The sequence below is a fragment of the Protopterus annectens genome, chromosome 7.part0, assembly GCF_019279795.1.
Source record: "Protopterus annectens isolate FY-2018-M chromosome 7.part0, PAN1.0, whole genome shotgun sequence".
Classification (NCBI taxonomy): Eukaryota; Metazoa; Chordata; order Ceratodontiformes; family Protopteridae; genus Protopterus; species Protopterus annectens.
In genome coordinates, this window is record NC_056739.1 from 1,577,440,364 (window position 1) to 1,577,463,458 (window position 23,095).

Consider the following 23,095-nt stretch of genomic DNA (forward strand, 5'->3'; position numbering starts at 1 on the left):
AGAGCACATTCAATCTCCTTCTCTTAAAAGGGAAGGATGGACTGAACAGTGACCATCCGGAATTTGGTTTGAGTGACAGACTTGTTTAAAGTTGCTGAGATCCAAAATGGGTCTCCAGTCCCCTGTCTTTTTTGCCACCAAAAAGAATCTCAAGTAAAGTCCGGATCCACGCTGGTCTGGTGGGACTGGTTGGATGACTCTTTTTTTCAGATAGCTTTATAATCTCTGAAGCTGCTGCTTCCCTTTGACTGGGTGGTATATCAGGAAGTTTTCTTGGAAAATGTGGTGGACAAGAAAGAGGAATGGTGTAACCTCTGGTGATAATCTTCTGCACCCAACGATCGGTGGTGATAGAGTGCAAGGCAGCTTGGTGCAGAGAGGAATGACCCCCGACTGCTTCCAGAGGTAAGCAATCGGGCTGCCCCTCAGGAGCACTGATAAGGCTGTCTAGAGAAAGAGACCCTGGAGCCTTGGTTGAGAGGACCCCCTCTGCCTCTATAGGGGCATCTTCCTGAATTGTTACCCCCTCTGCCTCTGGGGGTATCATCACTACGTGTGGCATAGAAAGGTCCCTGAGATTTCTTATGCCGCATTTTCCCACTCCTCTGATTCCTGGAGAAGGTACGTTGAGGGTTGGAAAATCGTAGGCCTATGGCAGACAGGGTTTTTCTGTCTTGCTCGCACTTGGCTAGCATGTCCTTCACCTTGGAGCCAAAGAGGGATGAAGCTTCGATGGGAGCATTCAGAAAGGAAGACTTGAACGGATCCGCGAGGTCACAGATGCACATCCAGGCATGACGTCTGATAACAATGCCTGAACCCACCGCTCTAGCTGCTCCTTCGGTTGCGTGCGAGAGCAACCTCATGGACAGATTGGATACTGATTCCAGGGTTGCTAGCTGCGAGGCCACTTTGTCCCTGACCTCGTCAGACAACTGTCCTGTGAGTGTCCCAGACAGTTCAGAGATCAAGTCCCTCTGGAGCCTCGTAAAATGTGCCAAATAATTCAGGGACCATACAGCAAAGGTCCCTGATGCAAAAACATGCTTCCCAAGTCTGTCCACCACCCAGGACTCCCTGTTGAGCGGGAGAACAGTGGGACTTTCCTCAGCCAAGTCTTTTTTCGTGGCCACCGCCACCAACATAGCATCAGCTGGTAACCCTTTAGACCAGTGCAGATTCTAAGCAGGAGGGGAAAGAATTTTGTCTGGTCCCCGGGGGATCGCCCCAGTGGAATCAGGGTTCTTCTACGCGTGTTGCACGATGAGCTGGACAAATTCGTTGGCAGGCAGGCTCACCCAAGAGGTAGATGGTTGGGCACAAAAAGCCTGCAGGAACACGGACTCCTCAGATGAAGGGTTGGAGGGCTTCCGGTCATCTCTCTGTTTTAACATTTCCAGGATGTCTCCAAAGGAGACATCATCAAGAGGTGACCGTGGGGACCCTTCACCATCAACGTAATCCGTGTCTTCCGTTAAGGACTCCTCAGGCAAGTCCATGTGCTTCATCTTGTACGTCTTCTATCGTGGGGGCTCCTCAGTGGGGGTCTCTGAGGAGGACTCAGAAGAGTGGGTACCCTGAACAAGGGTGTCCTGCAGCTTCTCTGCTCGGTGTCCAGGTGGGGGTGGTCTGTGACAGCTGCAGCTCAGGGGTCAAGAACAGGGATTCTGACATCATAGGACTGCTACCAGAAGCAAGAGACCTCTCCATCGCATGGAAGTCAGGCCCACCCGAAGAGGGATGGGAGCCCGGGACCAAGAAAGACAACCTCTGGACTGGGGTCACACCCCACTCTTACAGACCCACCCCCACCAGTGGAGCCTCAAGCAAGATCGGCTCGGATGTAGCCATCGGCTCTGAGGAGGGAAACGAGGAGAAAGTCAGCACAGTACCCCGGGCCGATGAGCCCATCCTCCAATCCCAAGATTGAGAAGGAGTGTCTTGGTTCTTGGTGGGAACCGAAGACCAAAGTGACAAACTCGGAGCCGGAGTGAGGTGCACCGTAGGTGCTGAGGTAGTCGGTTTCAAGAAGGATGTCGGAACAGAATGCTTCAGAACCAAGATGGTCGAAGGAGGAGTGTAAGATGGAGTCCGGGTATAAGTCAACCCAAGTCCAGCAGGTAGATGGGTTTTAGAAAGTGATGGAATCCTCCTGGCTACCAACAGCTGGTCCACAAGATGCACCACGTCGTGCTCAGAAAGGCTCCTGGTGGATCTAGTGGATACTCCCGGACGGGGAGTCAGGATGTTCAAGAAAAGGGCTATATGCTTGGCCCAGAAACAGATCTACTGAGCTGGGGTATCGGGTCTGTGATGCAATGTCTGCTGGCACCAAAGTCTCTAATTTCGAGACTGGGGGCAAAGGAATTAGATCCAGTGAAGTCGGTACAATGCTTGGTGCCAAAGTGGCACTCGGAGCCGAGATGGTCAGTTCCAAAATGGGAGCCGAAGTCGAGGTCGAAGGTGTGTCCTGAGCCGAAGTAGCTACAGCTGCCGAAGTCGAAATAGGCAGAGTAAGATCTATGATCGGTGCCAGAAGCTGGGTCTGTGCCAATACAGGTGTTGGTATTGAAGGTTTTGAGATGGTCAGAGCTGAGGAAGGCGGAGCCGAAGAGGCAGATTTAAGCTCCGATGATAACTTGGGGACCATAGATTTCCTAGGTTTGCTCTGATCACCCGATGGTGAAGACGGAACAGAATGGAATCTCTTTTTGTCCTTAGAAGGAAGGGTTGAGATCTCCATTGCAGAAATAGCCTCTGAGAAGGAAGACTTGAATAACCCCTTCAGAATGAGTTTATTTTTGCGCTCATTAAGAGTGCATTGGCTGAAACTTCGCCAAATATCACTTGGCGGCTGCACCAAAAGGTGGGCCACTCCTGAACAGTATACACAGTCATCATGCAAGTCACTGTTAAGTAACTTGCCCTTACAAGAAGTACAATGCTTATAGCCAGAGGTACCCTTCTTATCCGATATTTTAATAGAAAGGGCACCACAACCTACTGTATAATCCAACAATAATGAAGTCACTCAGTTAAAAAAATACAAGAAATCACAAGAAAAATACCAAAAGTACAACACACTGTATATGTGAAGAAAGAGAAACACCTGAACAGAGATAAAAGGCTAACAGGTTAGGCAAGAGAAAGCAATACCAGCTATGGTACTGAAGAAATACCACAAGGGTAAGGGAAAGGGACGTACCAACAATGGTACCTAAGTTTATCAATGGTAACAATGGGTAGAGTGGAGAATATACAGTTAGATCGAAGAAGAGACACTAGGAAACACTAAAAAATTAGTAAAATATGAAGATACCCAAAAACCGTTACACAAATATCAAAACAGATTTTACTTAGTGAGAGCTCGGCTGAAACAGGGCTTTACAGCTATGTGGCAAACGAGCTCTGAGGTAACAGGGAGAAGGGCATTCTGGGTAGACACTTTGCTCGAGAGTTTTTTTGGCTGGTGCGAGCTTGGTGATCAGTGATGAATGGAAAGATTAACATCAGATTACAGCTTTTACAGAACTCCAAATATTTACTCAAAACTTGTTGAACATAGATTGACAGAAGTTCCATAATCCAACCCTTTCCAGAGACAATGGGTCTCATGGAGGGATTCTGTAGACTTATGAATTTTTGGCAAACCATATATAGCTGGTAATACAGGACAAGGTACTGAGAAATAATTAAACAAATCTATAGAAATATCATCTTACACTTGCATATCATATATCATCAGGTTAACATCAGTAATACATTTTTTAACATACTGAAAATCAATTTTCTTAAACATTCCATCATCTGAGTGAGTCTAAATCCTGTTTTGTATAAGAAATATTTGATGCTGTATTAAGATGCCCTTCAATTAATTTCTAATTGATTTTTAATTTTTATAGGTTGGCTGTGTCATGTGATGTGTGATGTTTTGATATTTAAACTGATTTTTAAAAATATGTTAATGAAAAGCACTGAAGAAGGAGGAACCTGAAAGCTTTGCTTATTTTTAGTGTGCGTTGTTTTAATAAAATTATAGAACGTTTCTGCTGCTTCATTTTTTTTTTTGTATTTTGCTGGATTTGCATCGGACAGCATTCATCACACTGGAATTCTTTTTCTTTGTATTGTGGTTTCCTTTGAACCATGTCCTAGTAACTGCACAGATGTCAGCATCTTCCAAAGTGAGGAGTGCTTCCAGGGAGTGCAGTTTCTTGTTTAGACTCCTAGCATTAAGCAGCAGTACCTTGAGTTTATTTAGAGAGGATTTTGTTATGTTGCGAGGTTGGTTATTTTGACACTAGACTAAAAAAGGCACAAAAAGGGTGGCTACTGCCTTTGCTAGCATCCGAAAGTCTAGAGCAGACAGGTGTAGACAATCACTGGCAAAGCAGTGTGCCTGTTGACCATGTCTTCCTAGGATGACAGATACTGGATCTCCTTGGACTGACACCAGAAGCTAAGCCAATTGTTAAAGTCAATCATTTTTTGTTGTATTGTGGCATCATCCTCGGAGAAGGTAGAATGCTGCTTCAGGCTAGGCTTACACCTGCTTGTGACACATAATCTGAGAGTTCAGTCATGTCTCTCTTCATATATTCCAATGATGTACATCTCAAGTCATTCACCCCCAACATGGACTATGACATAGTCATACCGGTACTTGTTGTTGAGCGAGAGAATCAAACTCTGTACCTTGTGTCTGTGAGGTAAACACCTTACCCTTTACACCAACTATTCCTTAAATTATGTACCCACACATGAATTGGTTCATAGGCTTATAGGCAAATACTATTCTATGAGTCTGCTGATTGTCACAAGCCTATCCAATAACCAGCTGTCAGAATCAAACCCTGTACTTTTGTCTTTGAGGTAAGGAACTTAACCATTATGTGGGAATGTGTGTGTGGGCATTTGTGGGTTAGAGTTAGATTAAGGGTTGGTAATAGGGACAGAGATGTGTTTGGGTGTTTTCAGGTTGGGTTAAAGTTAATGTTAAATATGGGGGCAAGATTTAGGGAAAGACCAGTTGGCATTATCATTAAGGTGTTCGCTCCCATGCACAAGCTTTGATCCTGACTTCTGTCCAGTGTCTGTTTGAAGTTTGCATGTTTTCTTTGTCTCTCTGTGGGGTTCCTCCCATCTCATAAAAACATGCTGAGTGTTTCCATCTCACACAAGAATGGAGCTGAGGGCAGCAGGACAGGCTCTAGATGATGCCCTTATACAGGGGAAGAGTTGTACAGACCAACTGCTTTGGGCATCTATTGTGGTGTGCAGTATCCTCAAGCTAGGAGAACATGGATCACAGACTGTGTACTGTGGCAGGGGCTAGCCACTCCACAGCATGCAAATATGGCACTAGGTTATTCAGTCAGGTTGACTAATTTTGCTAAATGGGCAATTTTTATTTGCTAGTGGTAAGTGGGTCAAGGACCCAGCCTACTCGGACAGAGACAGTGGAAAGGGTGTATGTGCACCTATCGGCCAGTGTGTGCCCACCATAAAGCCCAGCAACCCTGGTTGTCCAGTGCCCAGTTGCCCAGACTGGCTTACCTGGGATAGCTCTGTTGGTAAAGGCTGGACTTAAAACAATCAACCTGCCAAACAAGAACTAAAAATTGCTAAACTCAATGTGGGTTCATATGTACATAGTGGTAAGGAGGAGACTGGACATCCTATGTATCCAGGAGACAAGCCACTTGTCTACTACTTAGGAGGCTGACAGGCTAGAAACATTGTGAGAAATGTGGTGAGGAAGCGGCTTCAGAAGACAGTGAGGGATGCTGTGATAATAGGAGGTACTGCCAGCACAGTTAGCTGGAAATTTATAAATAATTATATGTCATTTGTGAATATCAAACTGATTTATACAAGATGCTTGTGTTACAAATGTATTAGAACTGTATGTCATGTGTATATATCAAACTGATTTGTACAGATGTTTGTGTTGAAAAAGTATTAGTAAAGTACTTGTGTTTGAAATGCATCCACAGTGTGCTCGACTGGAGAGAACAGAAATGTACATGCATTGCTGTAACTGTTTAAATGTATATGTTTTAACAGAGGAAAATGGAAAGTTAACCTCAGTCCAGAAAGCTTTAAAATATATCTGAAATTAAATCACTTTACAGGCTAGCCAATAAAAATGCCATTTCACAGGTTTCAATGCAGTCAGAGACCCAAAGTATGTACTCGGAAGCTTTCTGTATTGTCTTTGGGGTGAACTAATTACTACTCTGGAAGCATGGAAGTATGAAACTGTTTTATGACCTCCAACATCTGCCATAAATCTGAACAAAAGCCCTTGTGTGTGCATTTTTACAGGTAGGTGCTAAATCCTGCTAGCTTCCAGCAATGGGCATTTGCACAGGGACTAGAAGTCAGATGACCAGAAGTGATGTCATTCTGCAAGCTATCCCAGAAGTTCTATTTTAGATATTACTTTTGAGAAGTCTATTAGTGAGACAGAGCATTCTGTATTCTGTCTTGGGCTTAACAACAAGAAGGACCATTCACCAAATCATCTACCTTGCTATATTAACTAAGTAGGGAATAGTAATTCTATTAGATTCAGTCAGGAATATAGTGATGCTTAGTTTAGATATTGTTTTTCTTTATTTGTCTGAGCCTGTCCAATGTTATATTAAGTATTTCCTGTGATTCTGAACTTTGATGTCACTGTGAACATATACTTAGTATTTTCTTGTTCTTGTATTATTTATTATTAAATATATTTAAACCTTTCACTGTGGCTGGTCTTTGTACAAATATTTAAGTTTTGAGAGTATTTGCATATTTATTTGGTGAGACTGTGTGGGCCACTCCTAACAGCCTTGCTCTTGGTCAAACTGCCATTTGTATTGATATTAATTTCACTCAGTAAATTGGGTACCCTTGGAAGCACCTTAATGTAGCTGTCAGGAGTGTCTGGTGGCAGTAGTAACTACCTTATAGCCTGGGCAGAAGGGGGCATAGTTAGTTAACTTGTGCCAGCCTTTCCCAGGTGTGTGTGTGTGTGTGTGTGTGTGTGTGTGTGTGTGTGTGTGTGTGTGTGTGTGTGTGTGTGTGTGTGTGTGTGTGTGTGTGTACATCAAAACTCAAAGACTGTGTGTGTCAGCTACTTGGTCAGGGACACAAAGCACTGGTTGGACATAGAGGGTGCTGGAGGTCTTGGCTTGGGCACTTAGCTGAGATCTCAACTCTATAGCTGTGTCACTGGGGAGTCTTATGGGGGATCTGGAGAAAGAGGGAGAAAACAGCCCCAGAGTGTGTTCCCTGTGTGCTTTTAAGGGAAAGTGTGCTTGATTTTGCTTGATGCAGACAGCTGCATCTGGAGATACTGTGTGTGTACCTGTTATCCTCCCAGTGAATGTTGTCTACATGTGCCAATTGGTGAAGACTGAGGTTCCTTGATTACTGGCTCAGAGGTGGGGCATCACAGATGTCATCAGAATTAGTGACAGACTCCTGGCAATCAAATGTCAGCCTAATGATAGGGCAGTATTCATAATCTCAGCCTATGCTCCACAGCAGGGTTGTGATCATGAGAAAAAGAGTGCATTCAGACAGCAACTGCAGGACCTACTACATAATGCAACACAGCAGGAATGTTCATAATGGGTGACCTGAATGCACATATCAGGACAAACAGAACAAGATATCAGGATTCCATGTGTCCACATGGGTTGGGCAACATGAATAAAGAAGAAGCTATTCTAGACTTTTGTCTAATAAATGGCTTGATAGTAGCCAACAAGTGGTTCAGAAAGAGAGGCAGTCCCAAGATCTCATAGAAGAGTGGCTAATATGTAACTCAGGTAGACTTCCTCATAGTATGGACAGAGCACTAGGGTAGAATCAGAAATTGCAAAGTCATCCCCAGTGAAACAGTCAACCCACAGCATAAACCACTGGTTGCCACAATCAGCTGCAAGCAGTGTCCGAGAACGCTCTAAGGTCAACAGAGACTAAGCTAAAAACCTGGAAGTTGACTGGAGAGAAAACACAAGAGTTCAAGGAATTACTCAGGGCTCTAGCATCATAAGAACAAGAAATAGGTGGAGCTGAAGAAGAATGGGAAAGCCTCAAAACAACATGTGTGAGAATTACAGAACAGATATGAGGCCAAGCCAGGTATGGAATTAAGGTACATAAGGAAAACTGGTGGTGGAATGCAGAAGTACAGGAAATCATCAAACGAAAGGGGATTAGGTAAAAGTGAGGGAGAGGGAGAAAAGACAGACCAGGTTAGGAAGAAATACTGGTTGACTAACAAAGAGGCTGAAAAAGGAGTTGCAATAGTAAAGAACAAGGCATCAGAGGAACTCTATCAGCTTCTGGAAAGTGACTCAGTAGATGGCACAAAAAAAAACATATCAGGTTGCAAGGCAAAGACAGAAAGATAAAGAAGATAGACAGACACCCTTCATAAGGGATGCCTACAACAACCTGCTCATTGGTTTACAGGACATCAAACGGAGATGGAAATAGTACTTCCAGCAACTTCTGAATGAAGACTACACAGAAGTTGTAATGCCTCAGACACTGCCAATGATGAGAAGAGGAGAAGCTGACCACAGAAGAAGTAAGAACAACACTAAGGAAAATGAAGTCAGGGAAAGCAGCAGGTGTTGATGTCACAGCAGACATGATAAAAATGTTGGGTGAGATAGGGGAGAAACCGAGGGTACTCATAGCAGTATGCAGAGAAAGACCTATCCCAGGTGACTGTAAAATAAGCATACTTGTGTCACTGTCCAAGAACAAAGGGGACATTCACAACTGTGGGCAGTACAGAGGTGTAACAAATATGCAGAGTAGTGGAAAGTAAGATGGGGAGTGAGCAGCTCAGATTCAGATCAGGATTCAGCACAACTGACACAATGTTTGCAGAGAGACAGATAATTGAGAAGAAGTTAGAAATGAGGAAAGAGTCCAATACGGCTTTCCTAGACTTGGACAAAGCATATGACAAGGTCACAAAAAAGTTGATTTGGGGAGTCCTGCGGTGGCTCAAAGTCCCAGAAACATTGGTAGAATTAGTCCAAGCTATGTACACTCTTCTCCAATTTCATATCCAAAATATGGAACTCACTACCTACACACATATCTTCCATCACATCCTTACCACAATTTAAAAACTCACTGATAACTCACCTCAAGTCAGCCTGACTCTGCTGCTGTAATGGTCCAGACTAGCTTTTAGTTTTCCTTCTCACTGTCCTCCAATTTGTTTCATGATGGTAAATAGCTCTTTTCATGGCAAACCATGCCAACTGCCTAAGTAAACTCATAAGTATCTTGCCTATTGATTGATTACTTGTTATAATCATGTTGTAACTGTGTTCACAATGTTCTTGCTGTCATATCTACCTAACTTATGTCCTTTTATGTAAATGTCCATAATTGTTTTTGAACATTGTACTTGATTGCCATATCTATACTGCTTTTTGCCTACCACATTCATTCATATTGTCTGTTTGTTTCTTAAATGTGGAGCTTTTCTCCTCGGGCCTCCACTGAAAATGTACATGTGTCCAATGGACTTTCCCAGCTAACAAATGTAAAATAAATAAATAAATAAATAAATGTACAAGGACCCAGTGACTTAAATGCAAAGTGTTTTGTCTCACAGAGGGATTCTCAGTGACAATGGGTTCATCAGGGTTCAGATCTGAGCCCACTGCAGTTCATAATAGTGATGGACTACATTAGCAAACAGGTCGGCAGGGACAGATCAACAAAGATGCTGTATGCAGACGATGTGGCATTACAGGCAGACTCTGAGCAAGAACTTCAGCAAAGGATAGGGAAATGGAATGCAAAACGGAAGGCACATGGGATGAAATTGAGTACATACAAGACAGTTGCAATGGCAGCAAACGGGAAATCAGAAGAAGCTATTAAATGCGATATAAGGAAAAATAGTGAAACAGATTAACAGCTTCTGGGAGGGGTGCTTCAGGAGAAGGGAAGTCTGAATGAGGAGGTCAATGTTAGAATCAGAGGAGCTGCAGCCAACTGTTCAGTGTAGTGTATGACAGAAGAATATCAAAGAAGTTAAAAAGCAAGGTGTACAAAACACTGGTGTAACCCATACTAGAAATATGGGCAGTAAAGGCAGAGTACTTGAGGAAGTTAGAGGTGATGGAGATGAAGTGCCTGAGACAGGTGGTAGGATGGGGTCTATATCACATCATATAACTTAATTTATTGAATACCTAATCATCAAACCATGACTGCCGAACTACCTATTCAGTGAATGACCTAATCATCGAAGTGGAATTCACTGAAAGATTTTGCCTGGCCAAACACTGCGAAAGGTAAACTTTTTTTTTTAAGTTTTACCCCCACACCCATACAAATTAAACATACCAACTCCGAGATTGCACTACAGTGAGGTAATGGGTAAATCCCGGCCAGTTGGGATGTCAATCACACAATGTTTGTTTTTCAGGATGGCCAGATAAAATCTTTCAATGAATTCCACTTCAATGATTAGGTCGTTCGCTGAATGGCTAGTTTGACAATTAGGAGTCGACGATTAGGCATTCGATAAATTAAGAGTTTGACAATGTTCTATAGATCTGGTAGGATGCACACTATGGGAAAGAGGAAGAAATGAACACGAGTGCAGGAAAGCAGAAGATAATCTGGTGAAGAAGATTTGGGACAGCGAGGAAGAAGGCAACAAGAATCAAGGGCATCCAGCAAACAGGTGGATGGACTGTGTGAGAGACAACCTGCAAAAATCAGGCATGAGTGGCGAAGAATGTAGGAGAGCGCACAGAATAGAGACAGATGACGACAGTTGATAAGGCCTATGTAGAAAACTGGAAAAAGGGGGTTGATGATGATGATGATGGAGTAAGATTTAGTGTTGTGTGTATGTGTTTATGCATGTGGTATGCATCACAGATGTCTTGCATAGTGGTAGTGTTACAGTGGTACAGGAAGAATTTTTCTAAAGTAATGTGTAGGACTGGGGATAGGAGCAGGATTATGGTTAGTGTGTATTAGTAATGTAGAAATTATCAACATGGTGTTAGGATGTTATGACAATCGAGCTTCTTGACGGAAATACATGTTGTAAGCCTGGCAATTGAGTCTATGAGAGGCTATAGTTTTGTAAGACTGATCTGTCATTCTTTTAAATTACTATCAAATGAGCACAAATAATTTTTAATGTAAGCTACAATGCCCAGTCACTCTCACTCCCACTACAGTTCTAAATTGGATTATGGTTTAACATTTCAATATGTGAAGATAAAGCAAAAACTAGATAACCAGTGACATTCCATACTGCCTCAAATTTTCCAGCTATCCAACCAGGCACAGTACACAAATTTAAAAAAAAATATGAATCAAGTGCAGGTGAGTAGTAGTGGGCAAATCTGCCGTCTTTCAACCTGGCAAACTTGTTCAATAAAGACTGATTCATTCACAGAGCATCTACTTCCTAACCATCTGGTTTGTTATTTGGTTAGACTTTTTATCAGACTTCAAAAAGTTGAGCCTTTCAGCTGTACTTTTTTAAATGAACAGTATTTTTGTATGACTATTTTACTTACTTGACACATAACATGCCTTAAAATCTTCTATGACAAATTACAGTGATGCAAAGCATACTGCAAAGTTGTTCTCCCCATCAAAGATCTTATTTATGGAATCTTTCCTGAACAGGAAATTTTAAAGTACTTCTATGCATTGCTGTTCAAAGAAATATCATCCAACCATACCTTTGCTTTCTTTGATGATTCCATTTTTATCAGTGCTTCCTTTGTGTGTGCTTCAAGTACATCAAGGTTAGGAGTAGTAGGCGGTGTGCTTTCCTTTTCTGAATCTTTCTCCTTTTCTTTTTCCTGCTCCTCCTTTTCCTTTTCTTTTTCTCTATCTCTGTCTTTTCCTTTCTTTCCCTTTTTCTTTCCTCCTTCCTTGACTTTAGGGGGTTTAGGCAGCTTAGGTAGCTTAACTTTTTTAGAAGCCTTTTTTTTACAAAGTTTATCTGTAGGTGGTGTAATAACAGGTACTGGTGATGGGGGAATGTCAGATTCCACTGGATGAACTTCCTCAGGAGTTACAGTGGCACTCACGTCAACTGTGTTGACTTTAGATGTATTCTGCTGAGAAAAAAATAAAAAAAAATGTTATACTCTCAACTTATATTTCAGAGACAATTTATAAAATATACCGGCAATGTTAGATGATCTTGGAGGGGGGTCCTCCTCAGCTGGTCTATGATTAGGAAATCCTTTCCTATTAACTTCAGAACTGCTATTTTTCTGAAACCCCCACACTAAAGGGCATTCTTCCAGCAAATGCAATGATATCAAGTGTCACATTAGCAGACTTTGCCCAGTACCTGAGCTTACCTGTATCACCTCCAACCAATGAGAGTGCAAATTATGTAAATACAGGAAGATGTACAATAAACCAAACTTTACAAGATTACATAACTATGTGCTTGCCCAGCCTTCACAGATTTCTAAACAGCAGCCACTGGATGAAAGGCTAAGTACAGGAAGATGATAAGAAGCCAGTTAGGAGTCAAAAAGAAATTACTCCCTCCCATATCAACAGCCAGTCATTCTTGGTGTGAAGAATCCCAATCAATGTTAAAAATTTCCAGGATATAGAAGGTAAAAGATAAAGGCTCAGAAACCTGTGTGTAGCATCAAAACAGGACAGCTCCTTAAGTCACAGTCCAAGAAATAATGGTGGCTAAAGATATGAACCAACAAATAAGTGGCTCATCACAAATGTCTGGAATAGACACTTCGGTCTTTCACTTACGCCGTCTGTCACCTGTCAGCTATCTGAACTGTCACTACAATATCCAGATGCAGCCATTATCCATGCATCCATCAGAGGATTATCTCTTGAAGTAGTATGTCTTGTGTATACAGTTGCTCACACTCAAGGGCTGGGCAAGTAAATGACTGATGTCACAGCTATTCTCTACCTCCGGGGATGACATAAGACTCAGCAGACCCTTCCATCTCCCATCAGAACATGTATCGGTTTCTTCATAAGGGCACAGAACCAGTAGCACATTCCCTAACACACACACACACACACACACACACACACACACACACACACACACACACACACACACACATTCAACACAGACATAGACTCATTTGCATCCCACCCCTGTTGCCCTCTACTGTTCAGGGTGCAAATGAATCTTGGTCAATTGGGGTGTACCAACACACCAAATAGCCAAGATTCACAGTTTATTCGAACAATAAACAATCAACAATATGGTACTTTGGCCATTCACCTTCAATGGATACAACTTATTAAAATTTCATTCAATTTATACAAAACATACCCCCATTAACCGATCCATCATTAACACCAATTAAACTCCTTAAAGTGCACAGTGCCATAAGTGAAAAAAGCATTAAAAACAAAACATTTTTACACACCAAATATGAAACACATTTTTCTTGAGCAATTTATACACATATATATAAAAAATGCATATACACATGCTAATACATGAAAAGAACATATAAATGCACAAGGACAACTTAAGCCCATAATACCTAAATTTAATTAAATGTAATTAAATTTGATTCAATTTAACTTCCAAACCGAGATCCCTAGGGTAAACGTTTTATAATTCAAAATCATTTTACTTTCCAACTCATTTAACTTTTTACTAAAATCTCCATCCTTTAATATTGCCAGTTACGCCAAAACATTAAAAAATAAACTCTTACTCTGAGCCAGCACGTACAGTGTGAAAATGCTCAGCCACAGGACTCCTCATATTGTTGTTCCAAATGTGCCCCCCAAGTGCTCAAGAAACCACACCTTTACCAACCTTTTGGTTTGCCCCACACATCACTTAATGTTACTACAGCCGCACCCTATGATATAAACTACACCTCAACAATTACAATAGAACCTACCCCTAGAAATAAATGTTCTATCATTTATAAAGGTCCCATATGTACTTCTGATCCTACAGCAGATCTTGCAGTGACATAAATTTTATTGTCAAACCTAAAATATTATGCGACAAACAAAACTCCAATAAATTGGAAACAAAAGAAGTTCTGAGATCCTCACCCACTGTATTACATACAGCCTCCAACCCCCATCATTTGATCTTCATTTATAATAAACTAGCATCAATATTTAACCAATAAAAATCAACTTGCCATCCTACTGCACTTACTAACTCACAAAGTTCTTGTGGGTTCTTAATATGTGCCAGGACTTTACACAAAAATACCTTTAATAAGGAATCTATAAAAATCTCCAAATTCTATAAGTAAGAATTAACCCCAGAAACGATAGGTCTTCCCGGTGGATCCAATAAATCTTTATGAATTTTAGGAATGGCATAAAATATTGAGTCACTTGGTTTGGGAGTATGCAACGTTTTCACATCCTCTGCCGTCAGGAAGCCCATACACTCAACCCTCTCTAAAACTTCCAACAACTCAGCATTGTATTGTGAAACAGGGTTATTGGCTGACTCAATATAATTATCACCTACTGATAATAACCTGTTAACCACCTGATTATACTTAACCTTGGATATAACCACCTAGTTTCCCTTTATCAGCTTGCTTGAACACAACCATTTGTCAACGTTCTCTAATGTTTTAAACATTCCCACTAGTTTCTGGTTAAGTTGTAATATTTCCTCAGTTTTAAAAACTTAAAATATTCAAACTCAACTTTCTTACATAATGCATTTTCAAACATACACAATGCAGATGAAACTTTAAGAGGAGCAAACCTACTAACATGGGGAAAATTTGGAACTGTAAGCCTGCCAATACCAGTGCAGAAAGATATGTCATCTCCTATAAACCTATATTCTATTCAAGAGAAATCTTGACGAGTGGATGGGAGATCGTAGGTTTACCCCGGGGGTCATCTCTGTGTCACTACTAGACAGAGGCACAGTAAACTAAACCCTAAAAGGGTGTGGTATTCTCATCCTAAGGGGTGGTGAAAGCCACACACACTCTGGCTAGGCTTATAAATGCCCTAGGGCAAATAGCCTAGTACGAACCTATGAACATATGAACCATCATTGCTTACTTCATTCAAAACATCATCATTTAAAAAAAATCAGTTTCATACACTGACAGGTCTAAAGAAGAATCATTTTCAACAGCAAATTAAAGCAATCTGCTTGTTCCAGTACCTTTTTTCTTATCAAAAAATACTCTCAAATGTAATTTCCTAAATAACTTTTTTTACTTTTAACAATACTTCAGAACATAGGGATTTTTTTTCAGATTCCTTATTAAAGGTATTTTTGTGTAATGTCCTAGCACACATTAAGAACACACCAGAACTTTGTGAGTTATTAAGTGCAGTAGGATGGCAAGATGACTTTTACTGGGTAACTATTTATGTTAGTTCAAACATCAAAGTGAGATGGGGTTTGGAAGCTGTATGTAATATAATGTGTGAGGATCCCCAAACTGCTTTTGTTTCCAATTTATTGGAGTTTTGTTTGACTCATAATTATTTTAGGTTTGACAATAAAATGTATGTCACTGCAAGATCTACTGTAGGATTGGGAATTTATCTGGGACCTTTACAAATGCTAGAAAAAGAGTTATGTACTTACCATAACTTGGCATCTGTGTTATCCTATGTCATTATTCATCATCATGGGTCTAGGATTCGATATAGGCTCTGAGACAGCAACATACAACAGATGGATCCAAGGCTCTAGCACCTCCCTCTCCCATAATGCCATGCTGCCCTGTAGCCCCCAAATTGAGTTTGCTGTCATATTCCTAAAAGGCTACTCCTGCAAAACTGGAAGGAAAGAGTCTGGGACCCAAAGAAAACAACTTCCTCCAAGATCTAACAAGGTAGGGGATGGCAGGAGTGAAATGTAATGAATAATGACAAAGGATAACACAGATGCCAAGTTATGTTAAGTACATAACTCTTTATCTAATGTTATCAATGTCATTATTCATCACCATAAGGTCAGAGTCCCCAGCTACCACTTATCCTGGGAGGCCTCAAGGAAGGACATGCCGGAGCACTGTGGAGCCAATGGAATTCCTGCTCCTAGTAATCAAATCCAACTTGGAATGAGATATAAAGGTGTGAGGATTAGACCAACTGGCAGCAGCTCAAATGTCATCAATATAAAGTTTTGCCAAAAGGCTGAAGAAGTAGCCACAGACCTTGTAAAATGAGCCCTGATTCTTCCTGGAACCTCAAGATGCCTATTGTTGTAAACTGTGGAGCTGCAGCTAGAAATCCATTTAGAAATAGTGACCATAGAAACCGGGAGACCACATCTGTTAGAAAAAAAAAGCCACAAAGAGCTGTTCTGACTTACAAAATTCTTTGGTCCTATGTAGGTAGAACCGTAATTCTCTGTGTACATTCAAAATATGCAGAATGTATTCCCCTTTGTCAGAATAATTAGAAAAGAATACTGGCAGCTGCATACATTGGTTTAGATTAGATTCAGAAGCAACCCTGGACAAGAAAGACAGATTCATCCTGAGAGAAACTGTCCTTGTGAAAAATCATGTAAGGAAGGGCAATGGAATGAGCTTGTAGTTCAGAAATCCTCCTAGCAGAAGTTATAGCAGCAAGGAAGGCAGTTTTCCAAGACATGAATTTGAGATTGCTGGAACTAGCATGCTCAAAGTGACTCCTAGTCAGAAACTGCAAAATTAAAGTAAGGTCCCAAGGAGGCAAGGGATCTTTAATCAGTGGTCTAAGCAGGAAGGCCCCCCTTCATGAATGCTTTGCAAAGCCTAGACAAAAAAGTAGGCTCACTGTTCTTGTGAAAATTAGAGATCGCCACCAAATGAAGCTTGATCGTAGAGAAACTAGCTCCCGCTTGGAAAAAGGAGGACAAAAACAACAGGATATCAGAAACAGAAGCAGAAAAGGGATCCTGATTCCTGCTCTTGGCCCAGATGGAAAACCTTTTCCAGTTGCTACAGTAAAACTTTCTGGTGGAAGGTTTCTGGGAGGCTAGAATAATATGCTTGATAGGTGATGCTAACCTGGACTGTTTTAAAATCAGTGGAATTGAAGAATCCATGCGGTTAGATGAAGGGTACGAAAATTTGGTAGGGGAAGCCCCGAAGGATGGGAGATCAGATCCTGTCGAGGATACAGTAGCCAGGGTGGATACTTCAGGTGAGACCGGATGAAGGGTAACCATGGTTGATGGGGCCACAAAGGGGTAATGAGGATAAGGGATGTCCTCAGGCGTTGCACTTCCTGCAGAACCTTGGTAACTACAGGAACAGGAGGATAGGTGTACAGGAGACCCAGAGGCCAATTGCGGATTACAGCATCCCTCGGTTACCCTCCCCCCAGAGGGGAGGGATCAGGGCACAGTACCTGCTCCATTTGTGGTCGGCTGGGAAGGCAAAGAGGTCACACCAAGGTTGACCCTAATGGTTGAAAATCTGCTTCACCACTGTGGGATTGAGGGAACCACTTGTAAGGACTCAAGATGGATCTATTGAGTTTGTCGACCAACAAGTTGGAGTCGCCAGGTATATGCATTGCAAGAAGGAAGCGCCCGAAGGACATCACCCACTCTCACAGTCTCATGGCCCCTTTGCACAATAGGTAAGATAGTGTTCCTCCGTTTGTTGACATAGCAGACCACAGCTGTGTTGTCTGTCTGAATTGCAATCATCCCCGAGGGAGGCAGTCCTGAAAGGCTTGCAATGATAAACTGCTCTCATCTCTAGGATGTTTATGTGCAACTTGGTCTCTATGAGGAACCACGTGCCTTGGACAGTCTTCCCCTGGAAATGCCCCCCCCCCCCAATCCTAAAAGGGAGGCATCTGAGATCATCATGGCCTTGGGTGGAGGGAGTGAAAAGGGACTGCCTAGAATAAAATCCTTGAGACTGAAGCCACCAAAGAAGGTGTCGTCTGCACAGGCATCAACTTTATGGGCATGGACATGGGTTGAGACAGAGCCAAACATTGAACCACTAAGGTCCACTGTAACACCCGCATGTGATACCTTGCCAGAGAAACAAGATGATCCAAGGACTCGAAGAATCAAGTAAACTGGGGAACGAGACATGCCTAAGATCTGCGTGACCTGTTCTCAGATCAACTGAACCCTACATTGAGGTAATGCTGCAATCTCTGAAATGGAGTCTAAAAGTACTTACAGTTTCATAGATGTTTACCAGGCTAATGACCACAAGGGCCTTTTTAAGCCTAGCCATGCATCCTAGATGTTTGACAAGTTCTGATACCCTTGATAAGTGTAAGCATGGGCCTGGGAGATGAACCATTTACAAGTTACCTGGGTCCATTAGAGACTGGTGCCAAATCAGGGATGAATTTTCAGTTCCCATCCAGCTGTCCAAGTTTACCTGAATTGGGTTTGGGAGAAATTCTGCTTCACATGGATGGGGAACCTGTTCCATATACGGGGTAGTCTCTGAGATGCATACCTATCTCTCCAGCACATCCTACTTACATCACAGGCAAGGTTTAAGTCTTTAAAATGGGTAATTCTTGTGCTGTTTGTTTTGTGGATATGCAGGTGGTCCATCAGAGTGGGGTCTGACAATGCCTTGTATGTCAGGCATAGATCACTGCTCAAAAGCCTGTAGGAGACAGAATACAGGGATAGGGTCTTGAGGCGGTCTGCATAGGACATTTTACTTACTCCCTATATTCTTTTAGTGAGGAACCTCTGTATACGATCCAACTGTTGGATATGCCTGGTTAGGTACATACCAATGGGGGTACTGTACTCAATGATAGGTCTGATGAATGCCGAATACAGTGAAACAATGACTTCCTTGGACTTAGATGCCATACTTTTGTTTATAAGTTGCGCAACATAGAATGATTTCCTCAACACTGTAGACACATGATGGTCAAAAGCTAGATTACTATCTATTTGTGTTCCTAAGTCCCTGACTACTGGGTCAACTCTAAGGGGTGTTTTGCCAATATAATAGTTACCAGGGATGGATGACTTCCCAAAGGATACTATTATGCATTTCCTGGCATTTAGTTTTAGTCCATGGCTCTGACACCAGTTGTTTGTCTGTGTCAGCCCCTCCTGGAGAACATTTGTGTTGGTAGGGTATTCTATGACTGCTCCTAATTTGCAGTTATCTGCAAATTTAGTCAGCCAGAGACCACTGACATTGACCTTGACTTCTAAGAAGTAAATGCCAAAAAAGAGTGGTCCAAAGATTGATCCCTGAGGGACTCCACTTGTGACTGGCCTCTTTGTACAGGTGGACTCCTCAATTCTAACTTGCTGGGTCCTGTCTGTGAGCCAGCTGGCTATCCACCAGGTGACATACTGGTTTGTACTTAACCTCTTGAATTTGTCAACAATGCCCAAATGGGGTATTGTATCAAATGCCTTGGCCAGGTCAAGGTAGGCAGTGTGAAGGATTTTTACCTCCTCCATTGCTTTGGTGACCTTCTTAAAGAAGACCACCGGGTTGAGTAGGCATGACCTGCCCTTGATGAAACCAAACTGGGTTGGGTCCACGGTCTGGAGGTTTACCGTACCTCTACTGATCACCTCCACGACAATTCTTAACATAGCTTTACATACAAGACTACTGAGACTTATGGGTCTGTAGATGGCCCACCTTTGTGCAGAGGTATGACTGTTGCCTTTCTCCATTCATGAAGCACGAAGCCTGTTTGGAGGCTACAGTTAAATAGTAATTCCAGAGGCCCTAATCTAATTAGTACAGAAGCCAGTCAGAGATACCCCAAACTGTAAACAGAAAGTCCGAGACTCTATAGACTCATCCAATACCAAATAGGTGTTAAATTAGTTGAGGCAGTATGGATATGAAAGGTATATATGCCACAACCAAAAGTAGAACTCATAAAGGGTGACCAATTATAAATTTCCTACAACAAGATGAAAATAAGGAACCCCCTATCTATTAGACTGAAAACCTACTCAAGCCCTGTATAGTAATAATAATGTAAGACTGGACAACCGATGCCTTAACAAAAACTGTGTTGTATGATTCACACTAACTGTAATAGTATATGACAGCATCAACACCAATGTCAATATCAAAAACTAGTATAACAGGAAATAATCTTGCTGCACAGTATCCACGAGACCGAGATGAAACAATACTGGCTCGACAATACTCAAAATTCAAAAAATATTAAGTTCAATTGGACATAGACTGTGTTCATAATAGGGGCAGTATAAATAGTGTATTAGTTCCTCTCCTTGTAATACATGGTTGTTATAGGAGAAACATCTACTAACAACCCAATACAATATGACCCACTCAAGTATAAGACAAAACAGCCCCAACAACTAAAGCTGAATGTCTAAATGTCTTAAAAACAGCTCTGTATTCCAAAAACTTTATTACTCCTTATATGTTTTGATAGTAAGCATAGACATTGCTGTCCACAAGAAGTCGAATATACTCAACCTATATTGTTCAATGACCCCTGCAAACTCAATGTATATAGTGGTTAACAAAGAATATACTCATGTCACCACAAACAATAATATATATTGGATGAAACTAAATCCCTATATCAAAGTGACTAGTTGCACTACCTATAACCAAAGGTTGGTATGCATCAATATATCCCAATAATGGACAATGTAATAAATTCTGAACAATATCTAATAATGTTGTCAGATAACAAAACTAAGCCTGTAAGGTCTGAGGCCAAGATCAACGAATATTCTGTTATAATGTTGTAAATATAAGATCCAAATATGAGACACCAAGAACTCCCCTAAACCAGAAAAATATACTGCAAATATGTACTAAATTAATAAATTCAGTAACAAATGCAATTATCCTGTATTATAACTTTGCCTGGTAAATCCGATTGTGATAAGCACCAATCTGTTTGATAGATCCCTGCAATATTATGCAAAAAGCATTAATACAACCTGTACCAAGTTGTTATAGATGTTAATAAAAATTACAAGAAAAATCAACACAAAATGGAGTCCAAATTAGTGTCCTCATAGAATTAGTCCCAAAACCATGTGAAAGCCTTTCCACGCTGATCCATGGCCAAAGTCACTCACATCCACCTTGTCAAACCTTTCTTGAAAGTGAAATAATAGACGATGGCCAAAGTCACTCACATCCACCTTGTCAAACCTTTCTTGAAAGTGAAATAATAGAAACGACCACAATTTCGAACCGTAAACAGGTGAAGAAAGGGCCAATGCGTAAAAAGTACCTAAGCTAGCACCCACTGGTGCATCGTCGACAACACAGTGTCTACTGATATTTCATGTTTTGGATATATTTTGTTTTTCATATAAAATAATATATATGAGCAAATGTATACATTTCTATTTTATTTTTTATTTTTTCTGTATTCAGTCTTTGTGGTATTTTAAGGATGAACTATTTCTATTTTTTCATTACAATAGACAAGCTTGGTTTCATAGATTCACATTTTTTGGATTTTCATGTATTATTCATGAGTATTGGCTTATCAGCGTGCTCATTGGTAAGCCAAAAGTATTTATTTGCATGTTTAGTTGTATCTATTCATGTTGTTTTTTCCAACACTGAAGAAGGCATATTTTTGCCGAAACCGGTCTGTTTTTTATTTATATTATTAAACCGTTTCATCTACTTATTGGGCTGATTTCATCTGTTATTTTTGCTGGCCAACTGTGTTTGTTTGGTATTTGGTCTGGCCGCGCATCACCTACGGGCATAGCATTTGGTTTCTTCCTTGATATTTGGGCTGTGCTGTAGGACCAGCAGATTATTCGCCATTTTGTGTTCGTAGAGGAATCCTCTCCTGATTGTACTAAGGATCACTTATTCATCTAACTTTTACTTGGTTGGATGTATGATCGTGTCTTTGGAAGTAACAGACAAATTTTTTGGATTTGTTTCGTGCATTTGTAAATTTATTCTTGAGACTCAAGCTATGACTGTTGTTGCACTGTCTATAGGTTGGGCCTGTGAATTGGTGGACTACTCGACCATTATTACTTAGCGTAACTCTATACCAGGTGGGGATTTATGTTTTGTGGATTTATACATACATCGCGTTTGGGACAGCATTTCAACATTGCACGCCCAATATTTGGTGGACTTTAACATTTCAGGTATTTTGGGGAACATCTATGTGTTTGGAGATATCTATGTGTGACTGGTTTACATATGCGTGAACTCGACGGTGAATTCAAGGTACTTTTTATGCATTGGCCCTTTCTTCACCTGTTTATGGTTCGAAATTGTGGTTCTTTCTATTACTTCACTTTCAAGAAAGGTTTGACAAGGTGGATGTGAGTGACTTTGGCCATGGATCAGCGTGGAAAGGATTTCACATGGTTTTGGGACTAATTCTATAAGGACACTAATTTGGACTCCATTTTGTGTTGATTTTTCTTGTAATTTTTATTAACATCTATAACAACTTGGTACAGGTTGTATTAATGCTTTTTGCATAATATTGCAGGGATCTATCAAAGAGATTGGTGTTTATCACAATCGGATTTACCAGGCAAAGTTATAATACAGGATAATTGCATTTGTTACTGAATTTATTAATTTAGTACATATTTGCAGTATATTTTTCTGGTTTAGGGAAGTTCTTGGTGTCTCATATTTGGATCTTATATTTACAACATTATAACAGAATATTCGTTGATCTTGGCCTCAGACCTTACAGGCTTAGTTTTGTTATCTGACAACATTATTAGATATTGTTCAGAATTTATTACATTGTCCATTATTGGGATATATTGATGCATACCAACCTTTGGTTATAGGTAGTGCAACTAGTCACTTTGATATAGGGATTTAGTTTCATCCAATATATATTATTGTTTGTGGTGACATGAATATATTCTTTGTTAACCACTATATACATTGAGTTTGCAGGGGTCATTGAACAATATAGGTTGAGTATATTCGACTTCTTGTGGACAGCAATGTCTATGCTTACTATCAAAACATATAAGGAATAATAAAGTTTTTGTAATATAGAGCTGTTTTTAAGACATTTAGACATTCAGCTTTAGTTGTTGGGGCTGTTTTGTCTTATACTTGAGTGGGTCATATTGTATTGGGTTGTTAGTAGATGTTTCTCCTATAACAAC

General features: G+C 41.0%; 1 protein-coding gene across 5 annotated transcripts in view; it reads right to left on the reverse strand.

Annotated features, from left to right (window-relative positions):
• PHF2 (PHD finger protein 2) overlaps positions 1–23,095 on the reverse strand; it is a 3,400,138-nt gene that overhangs the window by 1,515,672 nt on the left and 1,861,371 nt on the right. For 3 of the 5 annotated variants that reach the window (XM_044078127.1, XM_044078126.1, XM_044078124.1), the window contains exon 13: positions 11,742–12,125. In XM_044078127.1, coding sequence (XP_043934062.1) covers positions 11,742–12,125 — 384 coding nt within the window. The remainder of the gene's footprint in view (positions 1–11,741; positions 12,126–23,095) is intronic. The other 2 variants (XM_044078128.1, XM_044078125.1) reach the window with 1 other exon arrangement.